This window comes from Rattus norvegicus, chromosome 20 (assembly GCF_036323735.1).
Source record: "Rattus norvegicus strain BN/NHsdMcwi chromosome 20, GRCr8, whole genome shotgun sequence".
Classification (NCBI taxonomy): Eukaryota; Metazoa; Chordata; class Mammalia; order Rodentia; family Muridae; genus Rattus; species Rattus norvegicus.
The window spans coordinates 17351737-17378952 of NC_086038.1; the positions used below are offsets into that span (position 1 = coordinate 17351737).

The following is a 27216-nucleotide window of genomic DNA, read 5'->3' on the forward strand; positions in this document are numbered from 1 at the left end:
GAAGGTGCCACTCACTCTATGGCTCCCTGCCTCAGTTAATCTGTGCTAGAGACACACTCCCATGAATGTCCAGAAGCATGAACACATCATGCGGGTGTGTGCTCATGTGTGGGTGCATAGAGGCCAGACGATGAAGTTGGATGTCCTCTTCAATGTCTGCCTTACTTTTTGAGGCACTGTCTCTCCCTCACTGAGCTTGGAGCTCATTACTTTGACTGGATTGGCTGGCCAGCAAGCCCTAGGCGTCTCTGCCTCCACCTCCCCAGATCAGGGGTTATACGAGCATGTAGCCGTGACTGGATTTTTTTTACCTAGGGATGCTTGGCATCCAAAGTCAGGTCTTTGTGAGGCAGGTGCTTACTGCGCCATCTTCGTAACCCCATGGACTCACCTTGTGGTCGTCCTTTTCTATTTCTACAAAGACTACCCTTGCTTGACTTCGAGTGCATTGTTTTTCCTTTGGAAGAGACGTGATTTTCCAGGATGTTTCTGGCTATAATATCAATGGGGATGTATAGTGGAAGGGAGATCTATCTCTCCTCAGCAGCATCCATCCATCCTGAGCAGCATCCCTCCCTCCTCAGCACCATCCATCCATTCCTCCTCAGCACCATCTATCTCTCCTCAGCACCATCTATCTCTCCTCAGCACCATCCATCCCTCCTCAGCACCATCCATCCCTCCTCAGCACCATCCATCCCTCCTCAGCAGCATCCATCCCTTCTCAGAACCATCCGTCCATCCCTCCTTAGCACCATCTATCTCTCCTCAGCACCATCTATCTCTCCTCAGCACCATACATCCCTCCTCAGCAGCATCCATCCCTCTTCAGCACCATCTATCCACCTTTCCTCAGCACCATCCATCCCTCCTCAGCACCATCCATCCCTCCTCAGCACTATCCATCCCCCCTCAGCACCATCTATCTCTCCTCAGCACCATCTATCTCTCCTCAGCACCATCCATCCATCCCTCCTCAGCACCATCCATCCCCCCTCAGAACCATCCATCCATCTCTCCTCAGCAGCATCCATCCCTCCTCAGCAGCATCCATCCCTCCTCAGCAGCATCCATCCCTCCTCAGCACTAATCCATCCCCCCTCAGCACCATCTATCTCTCCTGAGCATCATCCATCCCTCTTCAGCACCATCTATCTCTCCTCAGCACCATACATCCCTCCTCAGCATCATCCATCCCTCTTCAGCACCATCTATCTCTCCTCAGCACCATACATCCCTCCTCAGCAGCATCCATCCCTCCTCAGCACCATCCATCTCTCCTTAGCATCATCCATTCTTCCTCAGCACTATCCATCCCTCTTCAGCACCATACATCCCTCCTTAGCACCATCTATCTCTCCTCAGCACCATCTATCTCTCCTCAGCACCATACATCCCTCCTCAGCAGCATCCATCCCTCTTCAGCACCATCCATCCACCTTTCCTCAGCACCATCCATCTCTCCTTAGCATCATCCATCCCTCCTCAGCACTATCCATCCCCCCAGCACCATCCATCCCTCCTCAGCAGCATCCATCCTTCCCCAGCAGCATCCATCTCTCCTCAGCAGCATCCATCACTCTTCAGCACCATCCATCTCTCCTCAGCAGCATCCATCCCTCCTCAGCATCATCCATCCCTCCTCAGCACTATCCATCCCCCCAGCACCATCCATCCCTCCTCAGCAGCAACCATCCTTCCCCAGCAGCATCCATCTCTCCTCAGCAGCATCCATCCCTCCTCAGCAGCATCCATCTCTCCTCAGCACCATCCATCCCTCCTCAGCACCATCCATCTTTCCTCAACAGTGGGTCAGTGAGTGGAGTGTCAATGGAGAGACTCTAAAATGATACAAGAAGTTATTGACTTGAATGAGAAGAGTGGGTAACATCAATGGAATAGGAAAATCATTACTTTTGTCCACAGAGTTTTAAAATTTGGATTTCAGTAAGACATCATGGTAGAGATGTCCTAAGGGTATGACTCTAAAAGGTTTGTGATCAGTATAGAATACAGGAACCATGGTGCAATGACATTCATTGGTTTTGTGGACATGGAGCTGACAGGAGAGATCTTGGTTACATAGAATACAGAAACCAGGGCTATGACAGACAGAATTACGGCATAGAGGGCAGAATCTGGGGAAAGGACATCTTAAACTTCTGTTTAATGTTTATGAAAATGCAAACCAAAAATCTTTTTGTTCAAAGACAGTTAAGTAATGCATCTACAATAAAAGCACTACCAGGCTATGTCCTACTTGACATATAATGGCAAATTATTTTAGAAATCACTGGATATGGGATTAGGAGGAATTATGTCCTATGTAGACCTTCATTTTAGCAAGTAATTATTAGCAATTTACCCTTAGCAATTTCTTATTGCTCTGCTTCTGTGCCTGGACTTTATGGAAAAATGTGTTTTTACACCTGTCTGGATATACACTCCAAAGGTAAGCCAAACACAAAGGAAGTTGTTACTGTTATGACAGGTTTGAAAACACAAGCGGTAAATCCCCTTTACTCCCAAGAGAGAATGAAACCGGAAGCGGTGCTAAGCCTGTGCTAAGGAGTGGGCTTAGAGGAGTGGGCGTGGTACTCTGCGGCTTGAAGGAGACAATGTTTCAAAGCTGCAGAAAGGAAGTAGACTCTCGGTTCAGTGTTACACTATTAAGATTTTGCTTTCTTTCCGGTAAAAAAAAAAAGTACAGGTATGCAACAGAAGAGGCTGTTGTTGTTAGGATCTCACTATGTTAACTCTGGCCAACATGGAACTTGTATATAGACCAAACTCTAATTCACAGAGCTCTACCTGCCTCTTGCCTCCAGAGTGCTGGGAGTAAAAGCATCCACTACCAAGCCGGATGAATGAGACGGTTGTTTTAAATGTTATTTATTTATTAATTTAGTTTACTTTTGAAACAAGGTCTCTAGCCTGACTGTTTGAATGCCTGGCACCACCTCCAAATGCTGTAATTACAGGTTTGCACCACCAACCTGGGTTCAGTCTATTTATTTTTGTGACATGTTTTCTTTTGTGTACATGTTTGTGTGTGTATGTCAAAGTTAGACAGCAACTTGCTTGAGTTGGTTCACTCTTACAATCATGTAGGTCCTGGGGATTGCAAGGCTCTGGGCCATCCTGGAAACTCCTATTCCTTTCTATTAATTTTTAAAGATTAGATAAACAAAGCGATACATTTCATGACCACTCCTCTCTATCTCTTCCACCCCTCAGTTGCCCCGTGTGTTTTCCTTCGGACTCAGATGAAACAGGCAGTTTGCTGCTGGGTCATCAGCAGTACCACTGATCGCTGATTTCAAGAGCCACGCACTGTGACACGAGCCGCAGAACCGGCGTCACGAAGCTGAGCTGGCAGAGGAGGACCCTGGCCCAGCAACAGCCTGCAGGCCTTCCAGCAGAATACTCAGAGGGGCCTGCGGCTATGGCGCGGCTCAGCAACACCCTTGCCAAACTAAACCGGCTCTGCCTAGCCGCAGGCTCCGCCCCCACTCAGCCCCGCCCACTGAACGGTGGGGGACACACTCCGCCTCCCGTTTGCCCCGCCTCCTGCTGCAGACCGGAAGTCTGGGCCTCCCACAGTGCCCCGCGCGCGCGGCGGGCATGATAACAAGCCCCTGGAGTACCCACGCGGGTTTCGTGGCTGTGTGTAGGCACAGTGTCGCGTGGGACGAACCGGACGGCGCCGGGCCTATAGTCGTCGGCCCGAGGGATGGCGCTGTTCCGGGGAATGTGGGGCGTGCTAAGAACACTGGGGCGCACGGGGGTCGAGATGTGCGCGGGCTGCGGGGGCCGCATACCCTCGCCTGTCAGGTAGGCCGCGGGCAAGGGACGTCGTTCGTCCATCATCCGTTTCCTCGTTCCACCCGAATTCTCCGGGCCGCCTGGGGTCTCGCGCCTTTGGGTACCTGACCCCACTTTCTGTCGCCTTCTACCTTTCGGTGCCTAGGGGCTCCTCCTTCCTTCTGCCTTGAAGGCGGGGCCTGGAGTTGTGGCGCGGAAGGCTCGCCCCTACTTTGCCCTGGCTACCAGGACTTGAGCAGCATCCCTGTAGTCTCCTCTTTGGTTTGGCTAGGTCACCCAGGATTCTAGGACTACCTTCACCCCTGCAGATCCCTCGTTGCTTTGGCTAGGTCACCCGGGTCTGCCCTGTTTGCAGGCTTCACCCCAGCAACCTTTTATTTTATTTTTGGTTAGGGCAGGGTGTTAAAGTAAGTCCTTAGGCCGGGAGTAGTCGGTTGTGGAGCCCTTGCATTTAATTGAATTCTTAGCACAACAGAGAGAAGGGAAACACACTCTAAAGTTATTAGCATTTTATTTTTTTGGTTGATTTTTTTTTTTTTTAAGACGGGGTTTCTCAGTATAGCCCTGGCTGTCCTGGAACTCAGTTTTCAGACTAGGCTGGCCTTGAATTAACAGAGACCCGCCTGCTCTGCCTTCCGAGTGCTGGGATTAATGGCTTGTGACATAACTGCTGGGCTAGTTTTTAGCATTTGAGTGAAGGTATTGGATATATAGCACTTTGGATGACTTTGTACTTAGAATCTGAGGTCTGTGTATGAATATTACGTATCTGACATTCGGTTCTTTTACTTGTGTGTAGCCTTATCTGTATTCCGAAGTGTTTTTCCAGCTTGGGTAATTATCCAAAGAAACCTATGAGTTCATACCTTCGATTTTCTACAGAACAGCTACCCAAATTTAAAGCTAAACACCCAGGTAAGGAGTTTGGGACTTGTTATCTTCTCTGCTATGATTTTTTTTTTTTTAAGACTGCAGTCTTGATTTGTACTGTTAGAGAATCTAGCAACAGTCATTTTCTTTGGTAGTCTGTTTAACATTTTTTTTTTTTTACTAATAGAAGTTCCTTAAATATAAATGAGAACAATATTTTTGTTTTATTTATTTATTTTTTTCTCTTTTTCGGAGCTGGAGACCGAACCCAGGGCCTTGCACTTGCTAGGCAAGCGCTCTACCACTGAGCTAAATCCCCAACCCGAGAACAATATTTTTAAAATAACTTATAGAGGACTGGAGAGATGCCCTTCCAGAGGTCCTGAGTTCAAATCCCTGCAACCACATGGTGGCTCACAGCCATCTGTAATGGCATCTGATGCCCTCTCCCGTGTCTGAAGACAGTGACAGTGTACTCATATATATAAAACGAATGAATCTTAAAAAGTAACACATAGAGTGAAGAGAGCTGTAGAGAAAAAAGATAAAGTTGAGGTCTAATTTGCTTCTGCCATAGGACATTGTTTCTAATGTTTTAAGGTGCAATAAAATAACTGACCAGGAAGTGTTTGTCTTATACAATATAATAATGGTCTGTATAAATCATTAACTTGACTGGAAATTATCTGAGCTCCTGAAAAGGGGGTGTGTGGGGGAATTTGCAAATAGAAAAGTTTCCCACGAAGCCTAAGAAAGGATTGTAGGGCCTTCATTTGAATATGTAGTGTAAGGTAATAGTTGAATTAATAAGTCAGTCCCTATGATTTCCAAAGTTGCAGCAGCTCACAGGACACAGGTGAAAGCCATACTAAAGTTCTCCCATTGTGATAGGCGATTAAGAGACATGCCCAGGGGGCTGGGGAGATGGCTCAGCGGTTAAGAGCACTGTTTGCTCTGCCAGAGGTCCTGAGTTCAGTTCCCAGCAACCACATGGTGGCTCACAATCATCTGTAATGGGTTCTCTTCTGGTGTACAGTTTGAAGACAGCTACTGTGTACTCATATATAGAAAATAAATCTTTTAAAAAAAGGAGACATGCTTATATCCATTCTCCTGTCTTCTAAAATGTTACTGACACATGGTTGATAAGCGGCTGTATCCCCAGTTAAGACCGAGGAAGAAATGGAGATGAATGGATTAATTTTACAACGGTGTTATATCTGAATGGCATTTCTGTAATTAAAGTACATGATACTATGGTATGAGCAGCACTAGTTTGTGATTTGTTTAGGTTTTGCTAAGAAATCTTAAAAGACATGACAGTATTTGAATTGAAATGCATATGTCATCAACTTGAGGAAGGTGGTGGTTACTCAAGTGCTTTATTTTACCCTAGCAGAGGGTTTTCAAGGACTGTCTTTGGTAATCCATAACATTCTCCCTAAAGCTAAAAAGTAGTTTTCTAGCATTTCCTGATAAAATTGTATTTGTATAGTGTAGAGACACATGTAATTTTCAAAAGGTTGTAGTTAACCCTGAGAAGTAAAATTGAGACATTTTCATTTCGTTCTCATTTGTAGATGCAAAAGTTTCAGAACTGATTAGAAAAATTGCAGCCATGTGGAGGGAGCTTCCGGAAGCAGAAAAAAAGGTGAGCACTCGCAGTTTAGCTTGCTGACAGCTCTGTAGACAGGGTGCATGTTTGCTCAGTGACCAGGAAACTCAACACCCTTTTCCTTTGGACAGACAGGGTTTCTGCTTGTGCTCATAGCTTGTCAACTAAGTAGACTGATTGGCCAGCAAGCTTCAGGGAACCCCCTGTGTCTGCCCCTCCCCGCCCCCATGTGTGTCTGCCATGGCAAACACTTTCCTTAGTGAGCCACCTTCTCGGTACCACCTCCCCCCTTAGCAGTTCTGTCCACCAGTAATCTCTCCCTATGTTTCGTAAGTGAGGTTGGTATGGATGGGCGGAGTGCAGGTGAGTGGTTGACAATGGTCGGGAAGGAAGGCCAGATGCTGTCCTCACACCTTGATTCTTAGCAAGCCTGTGAAACTGCCTCACATCTTCACCTGGCTGGTCGGCTCCCTTCTCTGAGTCCAGTTGTCCTTCCCTGGCAGATGTGGGTTGAGTTCGTCAGCAGCACAGATCATTGATTTCATGTGCGTTTCATTCACAGGTGTATGAAGCGGATTTTAAAGCTGAGTGGAAGGTGTACAAAGAAGCTGTGAGCAAGTATAAAGAGCAGCTAACTCCAAGTCAGCTGATGGGCTTAGAGAAGGAAGCCCGGCAGAAACGCCTAAAGAAGAAAGCACAAATCAAGAGGAGAGTGAGTACCACTGAAGTACTGATCCCTGTGCAGAAGGGTCAGCATGACCCAGAGTGTGGGCACTCCGCTTAGGCAAGACCTAGAGGAACCTTCACGTTTGAATTGTCTGTAGAGGATCCTGACTTTAAAGGTGCTAATCCCCTCATTAGCACCTCAGAGGAGAAATGCCACTTAACTCAGGAAGGAGCTCTGTGCGCTAGGATCCTATTTTCTTCCAAAGAAATAGCTGCTTTGGTTTTCACTTGTGTTAATCTCAAGGCCATAGTTTCTAAGTCAGGCTATATGTTTATTTAGGGAATGTTCTTAGTTTCTATGTCAAACCCATGTAAATAAGACCTTAGACACTTAATGCCCTTGGTCTCCTAACACCTCCTAGATCCCTCCTCCCATTTATTTTTTAAGTGTGTGTGTATAAGTGTGTAATGGCAGGAGAACCACTGTGGAGGTCAGAGGTAACTGTGGACTTAGTTGTCCTTTGACCCTTGCTGGGGTTATGCAATACACACCATTATCTGCTGTGCCATCTCACCTACCTAAGTACTTTCTCAATTCAGACATTTCTGTGCTGTCCAAGTACAGAAAATAGATAGGAAAGGACAGTGCAGTATGTATCCCAGGAAATATGGGACCCAGCATAAGAGATGTTGTTTGCCCATCCCATAGTTCCCCTTCTTGGTAGCTGGCAAGAATTGAATACATCTTTGGAATTTTAAATGTTATGAGCCATGCAAGGAAGGAATGAGGTAAGTTTACTTAAAAAATCAACCTATATTTATCAGGTTCAGTGTAGGTGTGTTGGGCCAATATGATGATGCCCTGAAAGGATGTTATGGGGCTTTAAAAAATATTTTAAGGTTTTATATGTAAATGCTATGATTCAGTACATGGAAGCTATACAAATAACATGTCAAGGAAAAACCTTTCTGTGTGGATAAATGCTCCACTGTATTACAGTTTGTTTTTTTTAAAGACATTATGCTTGAACACATTTGACTTCCAAGGTGTAACAAGCATACTTCATATGTCAATCCCACTGTGGTGGGTGTGGTGGTGCGGGCTGTGTGTCTGTGCTGAGAAGTGGAGGGAGGAGGGACAAAGTGGAGGAAAAAGAGCAAGAGTTCTAGTGTTCATTTGGATTCTGATCCACGCTGTTTCTTTAGATAGTATGAGGCTTCCTCGTGACTGTATCTGATGCTTAAATTTTTGTTGTTTAGGAATTAATTTTGCTTGGAAAACCAAAAAGACCTCGGTCAGCATATAACATTTACGTATCTGAAAGCTTCCAGGAGGCTAAGGATGAGTCAGCTCAGGTAAGCAAAACTGCAGGTGACCCTCAGGTTTGTGTGTACTCTAAAGTCATGGAGGAAGTCGTAGGTCTGTGTCATGTCACATCATGAAGGAAAATAGCAAGAATGGAAATTTATTGTGTCTCTTTCCTTGGAGCTGGGAGTACATTTCACTGGCAAAACCAGCTTGGTGTGCATGATGCCTTGGTTTTATTCCCAGCACTGGGAAAAACAGAAGTTCTTGTTGTTATCACATGCAGTTATGTGCGTGCCTACCATGCTTTGCCATACACTTTGTGAGTACACACTGGTACACCTTTCAAACTATTTCTAATTAAGTTAGCCTTCTGTTTTCATGGTTCACACAGACACAGCTTATGTAATATAAACTCTTTACTCTTTCGAGAGAGAACATTTTTTACATTGTGAGATGTTAAGAGTCTTCTAGAAGCTTCACTCCAGCATCTCTGGAAGGAACGAGCTTAAGGTTGTCTTGTTTTGTTTCGGGGTTGTGTATGACTTACTTCTTTCTCATGCCTTGTTCTTTAACAAAACTGCTTTTACCTGTGCCACAGGACTGTGCTGTGCATGTATATGTACTTGCTCACAAGAATGTGGGGACACAGGGTGTGTCCATCTTCCCTCAAGGCCACAGTGGTAGCTGTGTTTCCTTTGTATGAAGTGCTGTCGTAAAGACGTACAGGTGTCCAGGCTGCTGTGGCAGGCAGACATTTGTTCACAAGCCCTGCTGCTGTAGCGCGTGTGTAAAGTGCATGTGTAAGACATGGTTCTTCTCAGGCTTGTACTGGGTACTTCATTGCTTTTCTTTGGGATTTAAAAATTTGATTCATTTTACCAAAAATATATTTTTTAGTGTTCAATAACTTAACTTTTTCCAGAATAACCAAGATTAGCTTAGAAAAAAAGGAGTATTTATCTCTCTAAAGTATTTTTCTTTAACAGAAACAGCTTTGTAGCCTCTAACCATTGAACATTTTTTTAAAAATGTTAAAATTTTTTAAATTTTTAAAAGTTAGAATCTAGTGTAAGTCAAGAAAATTGATTCTTCAGGCTGTTTTCCAGGACCCAGTATTGTTTGTTCATTTCCACTTCTCAAGATAGATCAAATTTAGTAAGTCATTCTTCCTTCTCGTACAATTTCAAACTCTGGCATTGTCTAGAACCATACTGTTACTTTTTTTTTTTTTTTAAATTAGATATATTTCTTTACTTACATTTCATATGTTATTCCCTTTTCTGGTTTCCTGTCCAGAAGCCCCCACTCCCCTCCTCCTCCCCAATATGGGTGCTCCCCACATCCACCCCTCTTATCCACCCCCCCCCCCCGACATTCTCCTACACTGGGGGTCCATCCTTGGCAGGACCAAGGGCTTCCCCTTCCACTGGTGCCCCAGCAAGTCTCTGCTACATATGCAGTTGGAGCCCTGCGTCAGTCCATGTATAGTCTTTCGGTAGTGGTTTAGTCCCTGAAACCTCTGGTTGGTTGGCATTGTTGTTCTCATGGGGTTTCAAGCTCCTTCAGCTCTTTCTATCCGTCCTCTAATTCCCCCAAAGGTGGTCCTCTTCTCAGTTCAGTGGTTTGCTGCTAGCATTGACCTCTGTATTGGACATGCTCTGGATGTGTCTCTCAGGAGAGATCTATATCCAGTCCCTTTCAGCATGTATTTTTTAGCTTCATCAATCTTATCTGGTTTTGGTGGCTGTATATATATGGGCCACATGTGGGGCAGGCTCTTAATCAACGTTCCTTCAGTCGCTGCTCTAAACTTTGCTTCCATATCCCCTCCTATGGATATATTTTTCCCCTTTTAAGAAGAAGTGAGAGCATCCGCATTTTGGTCATCCTTCTTCTTGAGCTTCCTGTGGTCTGTGGATTGCATCTTGGATATTTTGAGCTTTTGGGCTAATATCCACTTATCAGTGAGTGCATACCACATGTGTTTTTCTGTGATTGGGTTACCTCACTCAGGATGATACTTTCTAGTTCATTCCATTTGCCTATGAATTTCATGGAGTCATTGTTTTTGACAGCTGAGTAGTACTCCATTGTGTAGATGCACCACATATTTTGAATCCATTCCTCTGTTGAAGGGCGTCTATGTTCTTTCCAGCTTCTGGCTATTATAAATAAGGCTGCTATGAACATAGTGAGCACGTGTCTTTGTTATATGTTGGGACATCTTTTGGGTATATGCCCAGGAGAGGTATAGCTGGGTCCTCAGGTAATGCAATGTCCAATTTTCTGAGGATCCTCCAGACTGATTTCCAGAATGGTTGTACCAGTTTGCAATCCCACCAACAATGGAGGAGTGTTCCTCTTTCTCCACATCCTTGCCAGCATCTGCTGTTATTTGAGTTTTTTTCTTAGCCATTCTGACTGGTGTGAGGTGGAATCTCAGGGTTGTTTTGATTTGCATTTCCCTGATGACTAAGGATATTGAACATTTCTTTAGGTGCTTTTCAGTCATTCGATATTCCTCAGCTGAGAATGTTTTGTTTAGCTCTGTACCCGATTTTTTAATGGGGCTATTTGGCTCTCTGGAGTCTAACTTCTTGAGTTCTTTGTATATTTTGGACATTAGCCCTCTATCAGATGGTAGGATTGGTAAAGATCTTTTCCCAATCTGTTGGTTGCCGTTTTGTCCTAATGACAGTGTCTTTTGCCTTACAGTCTTTTGTCTTTGCAGTTTTATGAGGTCTCATTTGTCGATTCTTGATCTTAGAGCATAAGCCATTGGTGTTTTGTTCAGGAAATTTTCCCCAGTGCCCATGTGTTTGAGACTCTTCCCCACTTTTTCTTCTATTAGTTTGAGTGTATCTGGTTTGATGTGGAGGTCCTTGATCCACTTGGACTTAAGCTTTGTACAGGGTGATAAGCATGGATCGATCTGCATTCTTCTACATGCTGACCTCCAGTTGAACCAGCACCATTTGCTGAAAATGGTATCTTTTTTCCATTGGATGGTTTTGGCTCCTTGTCAAAAATCAAGTGACCATAGGTGTGTGGATTCATTTCTGGGTCTTCAATTCTATTCCACTGATCTATATGTCTGTCTCTCTACCAATATCATACAGTTTTTATGAATATTGCTCTGTAATACTGCTTGAAGTCAGGGATGGTGATTCCCCCAGAAGTTCTTTTTTTTTTGGTTCTTTTTTTTCGGAGCTGGGGACTGAACCCAGGGCCTTGCGCTTCCTAGGCAAGCCAGAAGTTCTTTTATTGTTGAGTATATAGTTTTCGATATCCTGGGTTTTTTGTTATTCCAAATGAATTTGCAAATTGCTCTTTTAATCTCTATAAAGAATTGAGTAGGAATTTTGATGGGGATTGCATTGAATCTGTAGATTACTTTTGGCGAAATGGCCATTTTTACTATATTAATCCTGCCAATCCATGAGCATGGGAGATCTTTCCATATTTGATCTTCCTCAATTTCTTTCTTCAGAGACTTGAAGTTCTAGTGCCCTAGAATTACCTAGCAGGCTGAATGGGCCCTGTCCTTAGTAATGGAAAGATAACTTGATTATAGTTTTGTTCATTTAAAAATACTGATAGAGATGAGTGAGGGCTCATGTTCATGATCCCAGTTCTTGAGAGACCAAGGCAGGTGAATCACATTTTCAAGGCTAGCTTAGATTACAGGGAGAATTCCAGGTCAGCAAGAGCCACATGAGAACTGCAAATACCCCAGACTTCCAATGCTCATACAAATAGACTCACACGCACATACACGTGTACTTATGCACATGGATACATACATGCATACATGCACACACAGACCTGCATATACAGACATAAACACACATATACATGTATACTTACGCACATGTATACATACATGCACACATAAACATGTAGACACAAACATATGTATGTCTCCACATACATGAGGTGCTTATCAGCAGTTGAATACCCCCACATATTTACAAAAGAAGCATTATTCAAATTACCCAGTTTTATTTATGATTTTTTTGAATCTCAGTTTATTAGTCACTAACTCGGTATATCTAAATATGTTGTGTGATGTTAGTTCAGTTTGAAATATCTCGTTTATTACAGTGTATGTCCAATATATGCCAGCATTTCAGTTCCTTCTGCATCAGTCTCTGTGTGCCTTTGCTTCTGTTTTTCTTGACTTATTCTCATTTTAGCTTTTCCTTAATTAAGAATATGTGGGAATAATATTTCAGGTTTTACATGCCTTAAAAACTGCCATTTTCCCCTGTATTTCTAGATTGGACATAGAATTCTAGCTTCTTTGGCATTTCAGAATTACTACCTTTTGGCCTCTATGATATTTGAGAAATACAGCCAGCACTTGGATAGTTCAGGCTAGAGGATGAGAAGCACAAAGCCATCCAAGGCTGTCCCCAAAACTGCAGATTAAGAAAATAAAGTCTGGGCGCCAAAGGCATATACAGCCAAGCCTGTCCTGACTTTTATCCCCTGGACCTGCATGGTGGAAGGAGAGACCTGCAAGTTGTCCTCTGACTTTCACATGTGTGCATGCGTGTGCACACACAAAAGGAAAATGTAACACTAGAAATTTTTAGATGACAAACCAGTTTGGGTCTTTGCATATTGCTTTCTCTTGAGACCTTGAATATAGAGCTTCTAAGTTTGTCCTCTCACCTCCTTGTTTGCTCCTGAACTGTCTTCCTCTAGACCTGGTCTCTGTCTGTAGTGGTAAATATATGGCTCTACTAACCTGGGCTAGTGCCATCTCCGGCAGGCCATGGCATCTGCGGGGTATGTTCATCTTAATCAACAGAGTGTCTCTACCCGACTTCTAAGTTTCCAATTTTCATCCCAAGCTGTCACCAGCTACGCTGTGGCCCCAGCAGCAGCCACCCTCTTGCAACTCTCTGCTGTGAACTCTGTTCACAGTCCAGCATCCGCTCCCTGTGGGTATAGTCACAACCTCCAGTAACCTGTTGAAATCAAAACTCAGTAAGCTTGTGATTTATCAGATTTATATCAGTAAATCCTCACCCCACAAAATATCCATATAGTAAACTGAACCAATTAATATTAATATAAACTGCCTACCTAGATAAAACAAATTGTCCTATAAAAATGCATTCCTTATGAAATATTCATAACTACCTGTGGCCCTTTGAGGCCACCCAGATCTGGGTCATCCTTCTCCTCCATTTTGGTTCTTCTTCCTTTCTCCTCTCTCCGAAACTCTGCCCACCTTTTTCACTGCCCTGTCATAGGCCTTGTGTTACCTTGTGCCTGCCCTCACCTGCACAGCGACAACAATGCACACCTGTCCCCAAGATACTGTATTCACCTATTTACAAGGTGCCCCTTAAGTGTGCCTGCTGCTTCCTGGACTCTTTGACTCTGGAGAGTGGTAGAATGGAGAGTGTTCTAGAAAATGCCAGAGTGGACATTTAAGCTTTTTACCTTCTCCTCTGTGATACCTACCTGGTGCTGCCCCTAGGAAATTGGGTTTTACCTTGTAACTCTTTTTTTTTTTTTCTTTCTTTCTTTTTTTTCGGAGCTGGGGACCGAACCCAGGGCCTTGCGCTTGCTAGGCAAGCGCTCTACCACTGAGCTAAATCCCCAACCCCTTACCTTGTAACTCTTACGCTTTCAGGTCCTCCCATCTGCCAGCGGATACTCCTCCAGCGTCAGTCAGCCTGTTACCACTCAGGCCTGCCACCGTCCACACTTGGTGTTGGCACTGCCCCCTTCTATTGGGTTTTGTCCACGTGTGTTAACTTAACCTAGAGTTTGGGAGAGTGTGCAGAACTAGGGCAGGTTCTTCCCTATTAGTAAACAAGGCCAAGGGATGGAGCGGCCTCCTTCTCATGACAGCTTAGGTCAGCTGCTGGGCTGAGGAGAATTAAGGACTACTTGATGGCACCTAAACACCTACGCACAGAGTTCAGACTTAAACACAACTACAGGGAAGGAAAAACAACCTTAAAGTCAGTTCATGACAGAGTGGAGATCATACCTGAATACAAGCATTTTTAATCAAAACAAACTCTTTTTCATTTTACAAATACACCAGTTCAGTAGAAGTAAGTGTCAGTTGCTGTCGCTTGTGAGTGGCAGCTGAGTTCTTGGTGGGATAAACGAGGAATATCCTCCTTTGCTGTCTCAGTTGTACGTCTTAACTCTTTTGTCTTCCAGGGGAAATTGAAGCTTGTAAATCAGGCTTGGAAAAATCTGTCTCATGATGAAAAGCAGGTAGGCATTGAAGCTTCTGATTGTACATGTGTGCTAGAGGCCCGCAGCAGGGATGGGGGACTCAAAGACTGCCTTGTCAGTTCCCACATGGCCTAGCGCTCAGTAGTGTTTGTCAGTAAATAAAGTGGCCTTAGAATGCGGCTTGTCCCACCTGTCCCTCGCTCTTCTCTCCCAAGTTCCTGAAACTAACAACCCACTAATCCTGGGAGAACACTTTTCCTAAACACTTTCTCTCAACCTTTTCTCACCTACATTTTATTTTAAAATTATTTCCGTATTCCCCCTTGGTGCATGGAGAATAGTGCTAATCATTTCTGTGTAGGTGGACACACTCCAAAGATTAGTTGGTATTTTCCAAGTAAAACATTATCACGTTCTTCTTCAGGCATATATTCAGCTTGCTAAAGATGATAGAATTCGTTATGACAATGAAATGAAGTCTTGGGAAGAGCAAATGGCTGAAGTTGGGCGAAGTGATCTCATCCGTCGCAGTGTGAAGCGACCCCCGGGAGACATCTCTGAGAATTAAGATTGAAGACAGAGTTGTCATTGGGATTGGGCACAAGAAGCTGGTTAAGTCTCAAAGCCTTAAGTTGTCAAACTTGAAAGGATAAAGGGGTTAACCTTTGACACTCAGTTCATTTTTCTGTAGCCCATGGACTTCTGCCCACTGAATGCATTTCTGTTGACCTTTTGAGCCTTGACAGTAGATCATGACGAGTTCTGCCGTTTGCTTAAGAACTGGAATCAAGACTGTGCGTGCATCTGCATGCAGTGGTGAATTGTTCTGCATTTGATGGTGTAGACAGACTGAAGTGACTTTCACACTGGTGACAGTTTCGTGCGGGTTTGTGAAGTTCTTACACTGATGGCCATTACATGTGGGTGCCCCCTTGTCCCAGGCCCAGAGCTGCTCACAGCTGTGGCAGAGCCATTGCAGTTTCTAAGAACCTTCCGGGCTTTACTAGATGACGTGGTTTCTAGACATAATCATGTGTAGAGTTGATGTTTGTACACAATAAGTGATCATCGATGTCCTAACAGCATTTTATAGTAGGAGAGATTTACAAGTCTTTCTCAAATTAAGAAATTATGTACCAGGTCTATGCATATGTTTTTATTGCATAGAATAAAAACTCTAATTTTCCAAACATGTTTCTGAATGATGTATTTTAAGATGAATTATTTGATTAACAGGGTTTTTTTTTAATTTTAGGTAGGAACTTTTGTGAATTACTTTTCATTTGAGATCATTCATAGAGCTTGTGTGATGTAAACTCATAGAGCTTGTGTGGTGTAAACTTTTAAGTGAGAAAATGTGAAGACTAAGTCTCCAAAGTCAGAAAGATCGTCCATGATAGCTAAAAACCATGTAGGCAGGAGAGCCCACTGTGTTGAGTTGGCCAAGGCCAGCTCCCTGACTAACTGCTTTTTGGGGCCTATTCATCAAGAAAGGTATTTATGTTCTAAATAGGTTTTTAAAAAGGGAAGTACCGGTGTGAAAACTAATATGGTCTTTGGTGTTTGTGACTAGGATTTCTTGCAACCCAGCCTTGTGCTTTCTGGACAGTGCCCAGGAAGGGCCCTTTGCAGACAGTTCGTCACTGTGGTGTATAGAATGGTGCCCCATGGCTGCTGGGCACACAAGGCTATTTCCCTCAGATGTCCATGGTGTTTTTGTGATACTGTCTTGGGGTCATCACTGGGTTCCTATAAGCCTAACTGTTCTCGGTGCTAGCAAGGAAAATATCTTAAGCCTGGGACACTGGTGTAGCACAGGGCAGAAGCCACTGTGCTGTGTGCAGCGAAACCCTCCTTATCTTTACTTTTGCACAGGATCAAGTGTCTTCCCCACTTTGAACTGGCATATCCCACAAGCCCTTGCCAAGCCAGAGCCCACACTCTTCAGTGTCTGTCTTGTTCTAGAAAACATGAGGCTTCAACCACCACACCACTGAGCAGATCTCAGACACAGGGTAATGCAGAGGTCATACTCATGTATGTTACGTATTGAGAATGCTTAGAGATTGTACACTTTGGGAAAATAAGTTTGCAGTCACGAACCTGACAAGGTAGCAGCACATGGAGGAGAGCTATAAGAGTTAAGTATGTAAAGCTGGGTACTTGATCTGGATAGAAAGCTTGCCTACAGTGTACAAGGCCTTGGCTCCAAATCCCAGGACTGCAGCTCTCCCTGGAATAGATAATCAGAATTTTGAAGATAAGTTTTAAAAAAATAAAATAACTTTCCCTGTGGACTGGAATTCAGGCCTGTAGATGGCATGGCTTTAAGCCAGAGTAATTTGGAAGTGTGGTGGAAGGAGGCCAATGTGAGCCGCTGCCGTCTTATTGGTCTTTCCGAAGTGCAGTTCCAGGAGAGATGTGAGCTCTGCATTCCCTGGTCTCTGTCCTTAGAATGGAGAAAATGGTGACTCAGAGCATTGACCATGTGCTTCAGAGCACCCCAGGGGCAGCAGGCACGGAGGTGACACCGTGATGCCCCAGATGCCCAGAGCTCTGAGCATGGAGCCACTTAGCTCAGCTCAGCTTCGCAGGCACACCAGAGTGCTCAGAGCTCACAGCTCAGTATAGGCAGGAATGGGAAATGGACAGAGGCCTTTTGGTGGCACTTGGTTCAGTTTGGTTTTCCTTGTTCGTAAAACAAGTCTACTGTTTGGCCTGCTTTCCATGCTTTTGTTCCTAAAGACAGTCTCTTTTCCAGCCAGCAGCAGTAGCCAGAGGCATGAGGTGAAGCTGTGTTGGGGCTTTGATGCCTGTGGGATGACCGTGGCACATCAGGGTTCAGATCCCCTGAGGCTCACAATGGCTTGGTGCTGCTTCTATTTTCTTACTGTCACATGACTCCATTCCCAATTCCATTTTCAGCAGTGTCCTCAAGAACAACAAACCCTAATTAGTCCAAGTGTTTCTGAATTTAAAGTCTGGTGTTAGCATTCTTCCCTTGGACATAAGGTAGCTAGAAGTCTCCCTGGGTTCGCCCACACGCGTTAGACCACCAGGGGGCACTGAAACAGCTTAGATTCAGACGGAGCCACAGTGTTCATCAAGTCTGATTGGTCACTGTGAGAATGTGCTTCCTCTGACAGCGACCTTTCTCCCAGGTTTGTTTGTTTTTTTTCAAGACAGGGTTTCCCTGTGTTGCCCTGGCTGTCCTGGAACTCACTTTGTAGACCAGGCTAGCTTCAGACTCAGAGACCTACCTGCCCCTGGCTCACCACCACCGTCAGGCTTCCTTCCTCTTCTGCACTTGCCACCAGCCTGCCACTGACAAGTTTGGAAATGTTAAAACAGCGTTTGTATGTTCTTGAAGTGTAAAGGAGTACATATTTCTTTTTTATATAATTGAAGTTAGGAGAGAAAATCAATGTATTACTCTGAATTTGTAAAACTTCCTAAGCAAGAAGTAAAATCATGCACAACCGGTACCATCGATTATTTATCACCCACAAATCAAATATTGTTGCTGTATAACCACTGATTATTATAAAATACATCGAACATAAAACCATGGTTCTGCACAGTTAGAAATGCCGACCAAGAAACTGTATATTTACATTAAATGCTAAACAAGAATTTGAAATGTTTTTAAAAAAATCACCCTATCATTTAAATCAGACTCCTTAGAAACTAGTTTATAATGGTTTCTAATATAAACGTGAAGTCCAAGAGGACAAATGGTCAAAGATGTATTCGCACATTCCTTCTGGGTAGGAAATGATAGAAGTTGGGGAACCCCCAGCATCCTTTGACCCAGAATGTTCCTAATCTTAACTCTTAAGCTGACAATGCAGTGAAAGCCTTTGTGGCAGGTCATAGGAAGTGGGAACAGCTGGAAATATCTGAGGTGACCTTCAGGGCGTGTGTGTGTGTGTGTGTGTGTGTGTGTGTGTGTGTGTGTGTGTGTGTATGTGTTTTCACGCTTGTGTGTATGCGTGAGTGCGTGCGCAAAAGAATTTCACTTTTAGATCTGAGATCTCAGTGTTTTCAAATTTATTTTTATTTCTTGTGGGTTGCCTGCATGTATGCCTGTGTGGGGATGACAGATATCTTGGAGCTGGAGTTTCAGATGGCTGCGAGCTGCTATGAGGAGCTGGCAGTAGGACCCAGGTCCTCTAGAATAGAGTACCTAGTCCTCTTAACGGTCTCTTCAGCCTGTAATTCTTAAATTTCTAACATCTGAAAACATCTATAACATCTGTCTAAAGTGCACTTCCTTGAAGCCCTCTGCTCAGTGCCAGTTCTGCCAAAGGTGGGCAGGGCCAAAATCTTTGAATCTTGAATCTTAAGAATCCGATTGGGCGTGTTCAGATTCTGACTACCTCCTGTGGGGTTCACAGTGCAATGTCTATGAAATAGGGGAGGGTATTTCCCTTCTCCATCCTGTTTCATCATGTGTAGGACAGAATGCCTAACAACTTTGAGGGGAGGAAGGATTTCTTTTGCCTCGTGGCTGCAGAGATGTTAAGCCGAGACTCCTTAGTCTTTTGCTAGGTTCATGGTGGAAGCATTTAGAGAAAGGCTATTCATGGTGCCCACTAAGATGTCTCTTGGCAAAGAGGAACCCAGTGAGACATTGCCTCCCTCAGATCGCTGATAGATGGAAGGCCCAGCCCACTGTGTGCATGCCATTCCTATGCGTATGGGCATGCACTATATAAGAAACCAGCTGAACTTGAACCTGAAAGCAAGCGGGGAAGGCAGTGTCCCTCTGTGGTCTGGGCTTTCATTCCTGCATCTGGGTTCCTGCTTTGAGCCCTCCCTCCCTCCCCTCTTTGCTTCCCTGGATGATGGACTGTAACCTGTCATTTAAGCTCTTTCCTCCCCAAGTTGTTGGTTATGGCGGATTTTCCTAGCAACAAAAAGCCAACTAGGTACTTTGAATGAGAATGGCCCCATAGGCTCATGCATTTGAACAGTTAGTCCCGCAGTTGATAGAACTGTTTAGGAAGGATTAGGAGGTGTGGCCTTGTTGGAGGAGTTGTGTCATTGGGGGTGGGCTTTGAGGTTTCAAAAGCAATGCCAGGCCCAGTCTTACTCTGCTTCTTTGTGGGTCAGGATCTGAGTGTTTAGCATTGTTCCAGCGATACGACTGCCTGTCTGCTTGTCTGCTGGATGCTTCCTGCCGTGATGTCATTAGACTGAGCCTCTGAAACTGTAAACACACCCTCAGTTAAAACCTTCTGTAAGTGTCCTTGGTCACAGTGCCTTGTCCTAGCAATGGAGCAGTAGCTAAGATGTCCAAACTCTTTCCTTCCGTATTTTAGTCACTTTGATGAAATTTGGGAGAAAGGAGTCCGTTTCATTGCTTTGGAACCCTTTCCTTGCTTGACTTTTAAAGAGGGTTAAGGCTCCTGCCATAGGTGCTAGGATCCAAACTCGGGTTCTCTGGTAGAGCAGCAATCGATCTTTTAACTACCGAGCCGCTTCTCGGCCCTAAGAATCTATGTTCCTCACAGCTTGTGGGGATAGCCCTGAGCTTATGATGGCTGCATCTTTGACCCTATGTGTTGTATCCCAAGTTTACTCTCCCATACCTTCTTGTCATCCAGGAAATACCCATAGCCTCCAGAGTCAGTGTTTGAACACTTCTGGCTAGTGGCTGCCATTCAGACTTTAATTCAAAGCAACGAGGACCCTTGTTTTCTATAAGTTATCAGATCACATGGCTAATTAACGTGATATTTGGCATAGAGTTCGGTGATGGCTGTGATGATAACTATTCCTGTGACTGGATTTAGAGTCATCTGTGGGCATGTTTGAGAGGGCTTTTGCAGAAAGCCCATACCTTCAGTATGGGCAGTACCTTTGGAATATACAGACACCCCTAGCTCCTACCAAGGAAAGGGCTAGCTAGGAATGCAGTCAGATAACACCCTGGACCTGTAGCAGAGGTTCCACATTGCTTCAGCTGGTCACCCATTGTGCCCACCAACATGTTTGTGGCTGTCTTGATGTATTACTGTTTTGTTATAAAGAACCTTCTTGCCACATTGGAACACAGAATTTGGGGTATGACATCATGGAGGATAACTTCCTTAAGATTTTTGTGAGCCTCCTTACTTCTCTCTCCCGAGGGGGGGAATAATTAAATTAGGAGGAAATAGCTTTGAACAGCATGTTAGCAAACAATTCTAGACCTGAGGAAGTCAGGCTTATCACAGTCTCTATGGATGCCTCTCATTATAACCTGAGGCGTTTGAGACAAGCCCCTTCTAGTTTTGCCTCTGAGTCTGACAGGGTAGCTGGCCTGTCCGAGCTGTCTGGAGATTCTCCGGTGTTTTTTGTTTGTATTTATATATATGAGTACACTGTAGCTGTCTTCAGACACATCAGATCCCATTACAGATGGTTGTGAGCCACCATGTGGGTGCTGGGAATTGAACTCAGGACCTCTGGAAGAGCAGTCAGTGTTCTTAACCACTGAGCCATCTCTCCAGCCCAGGTTCTCCTGTGTTACAGACTCTCTTGTTATATGTCTAGGTTCCACATGGGTTCTAGGATCTGAACTCAGGTCCTTATACCTGCGTGGCAAGTGTTTTAGACACAACCATCCCCCAATCCCTGCATAAGTCATTAAATCCCTGCATTAAAATGCAAGTTGTGATACACAGAAAATAAAAAGGTGTGTGTGTGTGTGTGTGTGTGTGTGTGTGTGTGTGTGTGTATGCATGCATGTATACATGTGTGTTTTTTTTCTCAACCAAGCCTACCCTGTTTGTTTGTTTGGTTTTTCGAGGCAGGGTTTCTCTGCATAGCCCTGGCTGTGTCACTTTAAACTAGGCTGGTCTCAAACAAAGATCCTCTTGCTTCTGCTTCCTGAGTGCTGGGATTAAAGGCTTGTGCTACCACAGACTGGCTCCATCTTCTAGACTGCACCGTGTTCCACTGTGGCTATCCCGTAAGCAGGTCATTGAACGGTGATTTCTAAGGCTTGGCATTCCAGAATCCTGTTTCAATTAATTTACTGCACACATTCCAATTTGTGCTCCTGTGTGATCCAGATGGAGTCCTTAAAGCGGAGTACTAGCATTTGCATCTGTGATTTTGATCTGTGGTGCTGTAATAGCAGACACAGGCAATTCCAGCGACAGACCAGCTACTGATGTGTGTCCAAATAATCTTTAACTGAAGGCGTGTTGTGGTATTGTAGTGGCTACTGCGCGATTTGTTTCCAGGAACTTCTCTCTGCAAGTGATGTGATTGTTTCTGCCACCCTGACTTGTCCCCTGCTCGGAGCCACACTCCTGTCCTCTGATTGCCCCGCTCATCACAGGGGTCTGGCAGTTGTTCTCTTATCATAGCAACAGCAGGACAGCCTCTTTTCCTGAGTGTTTGTCCCTCTAGGGTCTCACTTCTGAGGCCAGGCCACCACCTCAAGCCCTTGAGAATTTCCCCTGAGAACCCAGCAGGACGACATCCCGTGATTCAGATTCCAAAGCCTTGGAGTAGATCAGCAGATCAACCTCCAAGAGACCTGATTACACAGGCCCTGACCCAACAGGCAGCTTCCAGCTTGCTGTCACCTCATCCCTTCCTCCCACGCCTGCACCCCCATCCCCCTGCAGCCTTTCATCCTCTCTGCCTCAAGGGGAGCCCATCTCTTCCCCAGGAGGAAAGCAAACAGCAGATGTGTGTGATGACGGAGTGTGATATGTGTCCCCAAGCCATGCAGGGGACCTCTGATCTCCATCTGGCCTTGTTTGCAAATAAATGCCTTTCCCCAAACAGTGGACTGCTTCAGAGAGGTAGAATGGGGACAGCCCAGGCACCTGGAGGCTTTGCTGTCTAAGCAGAATATAAAAAGTGTTTTCTGTTGACATCTCCAGCTTGCAGTGGTTTGAAACTGTGTGTCAGAGAGTTTGCAAATATTTAGAGGTTCTCAGAGAGGGTGGTGTTGGGGTAGAGACAGTCCTCCCAAAAGGCACTGAAACCACACTTAATGGCAGTTTTGAAGACCCATTTGGAATGGCTGGGTAGAGCCCCACAGAGACTTAAACAGAAGTGTGCTCTGAAGGGCAGCAGGCAAAGGGAGAGTCTCGGTTGATAAATGTGCTTCTGATCTCTGCCCTAGTGTGGACAGTTCAGAACCAAGTTGTCCAACGCCAGCCCTGTCAGCCATCTTCCTTATAAGAAGATCTAAAATCATGTTCTAGTTTAACACAAAATGATTGAGGGAGAGAGGGAGAGAGGGAGGGAGGGAGGGAGAGAGAGAGAGAGAGAGAGAGAGAGAGAGAGAGAGAGAGAGAGAGAGAGAGAGAGAGATATGGAAGGCTAACTCGGGAGTAGCAGCTCCCAGTCAGAAAGACAGAGCAAGAGGAGTTTCAGCAGAAAGGTCTGGAGGTCCTGGCTGAATTCCTGAGAAACAGCAAGATGGGGGTGATAAAGAGGAAGTTACAGGAATTTCACATGGCTGATTCAAAAAGTGCCACCACCCACATTGGGAAGAAGGATGAGAAATGGAAATTTAAGGTCAAGGTCTTCCAGGTACCTAAGAAACCAGTGGCTCTGAAGAGATTTGATCAAGCCTTTGTGAAAAACCCACTCCCCACAAGAGCTCAGACACCCTTAGTTAAGGTGAAGAAAAAAAAAAAAAAACCCAAAACCTCACAAAGATTAGATCTTTACCATTGGCTAAACCAGAAGCTTAACCAGGATGTACAAGATGACCTTGACCAAAGCGAGGACAGCAGTATCAGCAGCACCACAAGTGACGACCCGGATAGCCAGTGAAGCGGGATGCAGGCCAGAAACCTCAGAACCATCTGTCACGTGTCCAGAGGTCTCTACCCTGATCAATGGGCAACTGTAAAGACAGCAACTTTGGTGGTCAGATGATGAAATAAAATCGAACTCTTAGGGAAAAAGAAAAGAGACAGAACGCTGTCCTATACAACTCCAGATGCAACACTTGGGGACCTAACCAGGGAGGCAAGTAGGATACGGTTGCAGAACAGAGTCCACATGGGCTTGGGAGAGACATCCTCTGATCTCACCATTTGGCCCAGGATTCTGATTGGTATTTTAGTCTATAGATTGACGACTAATTTGTTGGTTGCACACCGAGTAACAAATACATCATTCCGATACTCTGCTTGTTGACAGTGACTTATTTCTTACTGGTTGAGTCCTGGAAAAAAAAAAAAACTTACTCTCCAATCTCCAACTATGGTGATGACATGTGGGATGGGGGCAGGGATCCTGTCAAGACAAGCAAATTAGCAACGAATCAGACACTTTGTAGCAATAAATCTAGCCACTTCCCAGGAAGCCATGGTTTACCCAAACCATGACATCATGAACGCTTCTAATTTACAGACGCTAAATATCCTACTTCAGGAGAGCTGAGCCAGTAACACTGGGGTAAATGTGACCCGAATGTCAACAGATCAAATCAGCTGTGATAATTTTTGTTGACTAATCTGGGGGTCTTTTGCTGGCACGGGGGTGTTGTTTCTTAGAATCTAGTGGAGAAGCAGTTTGTTCTGCAAACACCAGAGGGCAGCAGAAGGCAGCATTTGACAGAATCCAAGGGCACCGGGTGCTCAGGCTGATGACCAACCAGTTCAAGTCCCTGGGTCTATGCGTACCTCTCTTCTTGATCAATCACCTCTGTTTTTAAGCCAGGAGATCCCTTTTCCTGTTCAGGTAGCAGCCTACTGCCCTGCTCCCCTTCCTCCAGAGACACAGGGAACTGGCTGAAGTCCGTGATGCCTTAGCACTTCCTGTGCCTCCTGACATGTCTCCACTACTTACAAGGGTTGGGAAACAGGAGGTCCCAGCTGTGACTGCAAAGGTCCCTGAGACAGGCCAGGACCCATTTGGAAGGCACAGCGGACCAAGTGTAGAGGAAGTACGCTTTCCCCATTGGCTACTCAGTTGTTGGCTTCAAGGTGACTGCGCGTGGGCAGGCAAGGGATTTTCAGAGAAGCAGTAGCAGCAGTGTGGCTTCGAAAGCGACAGCTTTGAAGGTAGCCTCGTTCCCTTCAGTCCCAGGAACGGTTTTCTGATTCCACCGCCTTGGTTGTGGCAGGGTTGTCTGTCTGCACCGTGGAGGCCAGTTCCTCGTGCTGCTCTCCGCTTCCTGAGCTCCACACACACATGTGCTTTTCTAACCTTGCTCCTATTTTGTCTGGAGCCGGTCTCTCGCATTCCTTCAGTTTCTTCCTGTTTAATTAAAGTGGTTTTTATTTCTGACGCTAACCCTGAGTGATACATTGGCTGGGGGTGAACGACAGCTGTAGCCTGAATCCAGCACAGTAATCTGGGGCTCTCACTGAGCCCCATCAGGTGACTCAGAAGACGGTTCCACGGTGAAACCCAACTTCCTTCATGACCACTGTCACTTGTCCCTGCTTCTACAATGAGTGACTGTGGACCCGCCCTCCTCCTGCGCCCCCGCCTCTCGCCCCTCCGCCCCGCCTCCCACAGGCGCCATTGCAGCTAATGGCTAACAGCACGGTACGGGTTATAGCAGGTAATCAGGTGATCTCTCAGGGCCAGTGCTAGAGGTCAAGCTCATAGGCCTAACTCTTCTAACAAGCAGTGAGCTGGTAGAACAAACTGGGGGTGCTTGCTAATATCTTCACACACACACACACACACACACACACACACACACACACACCTTCCTGTGTGTGAAACCCAGTTGGCTTGTGTTTTCCGCTCCACACCTACAGGCCGTGTGTGTGTGTGTGTGTGTGTGTGTGTGTGTGTGTGTGTGTGTGTTTTGGAGGACAACTTGCAACAATTTGCAGCATTCTCTCTGTCTAACATGTGGGAGTCGAGGCTCAAACTCAGTTTAGAAGCTTGGCATTAATTGCCCTTACAGCCGGGCCACCTCACTGGCCCCCAAACTGGAGCTTAGATCCAAGACCCTTTTTTATGTCTGTTGAATCGTGGGGGAAGCTGACCCTCATCTAACTAGGAAATCGTGGGTGTTTCTGAAGAGCGTGAGTTGAAAGGGGAAGGAAAAAGAAAGGATGCTTGATCTTGTTACCTTGACGTGGATTAGAATCTCCATGGTAACAAGCCCCTGGGCATGTCTATGAGGGAGTTTCTAGATCGAGGTGGACAGGGTCAATCACACCTGTCAATGCAGTAACCCTGCTTCTGCCTGCCGGTCCTGGGAGAACCTTGGCTGATCCACAAGCCCCAGGGGTGATCCTGTCTCCACCTCTATAGTTTTGGGGTTACAGATGTGGGCTACTGTGCCCAGCGTTCTTATCCATAGTCGTTTCTGTCTTCATACCCACCTAACAGACCCAGTGACTTGAGGTGCCGTGATACTGTTCCCTCAGATGGTCAGCCAGAATAAATCCTTCCTCCCTTGGGGGAGGTTTCCAGGTGACAGGAAAGTAACTGACACAGGCCCAGAGAGCCTCAGGTAACAAACACGGACCTGTGGCAGCAGGATGCACCAGAGCCAAAGTGGCCCGTCAGGCCTGTCAGAGCAGGGCTTAAAGATTTCTCCACTCAGGACTCCTTTTGTCCAAGAGATTTTTTTATGCAACCCTGGGTAGGCAGACATATAGAACACACACACAGAGTGTCTTGGTTAGGGTTTTGTTGACGTGAAGAGACACCATGACCACAGCAACTCTTACAAAGGAAAACGTTTCACTGGGGCTGGCTTACAGTTTCAGAGGTTTTGTTCGTTACCATGGCAGCAAACATGGCAGCATTCAGGTAGTCATGGCTCTTGGAGAGGTAGCTGCACCAGAGCTACAGGAAGTGACAGTGACACACTGACCAGGCTTGATCTTATGAGACCTCAGAGCCCACCTCCTAGTGACACACCTCCTTTAACAAAACTACACTGACTTCAACAAGGCCACACCTCCTACTCCCTGTGGGCCTATGAAGGCCATTTTTATTCAAACCACCACACAGAGCAGCCATGTCCTAGTAGATAAAACAACTTTGGGGCTGAAGAGATGGTTATTGAAAACTGTTTTCACTTGCTACTCTCGCAGAGGACCCCAGTTCAGTTCCCAGCATCCATGATGGGCAGCTCACAACTGCTTGTAACTCTAGCTCCAGGGATCTGGTGCCTTCTTCTGGTCTACCCTGCCCCCACACACATGTGCACATTCATGCGCTCATACAGATAAATATATACCTCTCTTTTACTTTTAAAAAAGGCATTTCTTTTTTTTTTTTTAATTAGCTTGAGTATTTCTTATTTACATTTCGATTGTTATTCCCTTTCCCGGTTTCCGGGCCAACATCCCCCTCCCCCTCCCCTTCTTTATGGGTGTTCCCCTCCCCATCCTCCCCCCAACAATCTAGTTCACTGAGGGTTCAGTCTTAGCAGGACCCAGGGCTTCCCCTTCCACTGGTGCTCTTACTAGGATATTCATTGCTACCTATGGGGTCAGAGTCCAGGGTCAGTCCATGTATAGTCTTTAGGTAGTGGCTTAGTCCCTGGAAGCTCTGGTTGCTTGGCATTGTTGTAAAAAAGGCATTTCTACCTTTATAATTTCATTTATGAAATAAAAGCCTTTAAGATAAGAAAAGTTGGAGCTGGAGAGATGGCTCAGCGGTTAAGAGCACTGACTGCTCTTCCAGAGGTCCTGAGTTCAAATCCCAGCACCCACATGGTGGCTCACAACCATCTGTAATGGGATCCTATGGCCTCTTCTGGTGTGTCTGAAGAGAGCAA

At 45.4% G+C, this 27216-nt stretch overlaps 1 protein-coding gene across 1 annotated transcript; it reads left to right on the forward strand.

Moving 5' to 3' along the window:
• Positions 1-3636: 3636 nt before the first annotated feature.
• Positions 3637-15686, forward strand: Tfam (transcription factor A, mitochondrial). Its single transcript, NM_031326.2, has 7 exons — positions 3637-3834; positions 4625-4740; positions 6276-6346; positions 6873-7022; positions 8237-8332; positions 14478-14534; positions 14920-15686. Exons 1-7 carry the CDS (start codon positions 3734-3736, stop codon positions 15061-15063), a joined length of 735 nt encoding a protein of 244 aa, NP_112616.2. The 5' UTR covers positions 3637-3733; the 3' UTR covers positions 15064-15686.
• The last annotated feature ends 11530 nt before the right edge of the window (positions 15687-27216 follow it).

Excerpts from the sequence above, each read along its gene's own strand:
- Tfam (NM_031326.2), top strand. The coding sequence starts at position 3,734 with ATGGCGCTGTTCCGGGGAATGTGGGGCGTGCTAAGAACACTGGGGCGC. Across the intron at positions 7,023-8,236 it reads AAGCACAAATCAAGAGGAGA|GAATTAATTTTGCTTGGAAA; the intron begins GTGAGTACCACT and ends TTTGTTGTTTAG. Across the intron at positions 8,333-14,477 it reads CTAAGGATGAGTCAGCTCAG|GGGAAATTGAAGCTTGTAAA; the intron begins GTAAGCAAAACT and ends TTTGTCTTCCAG.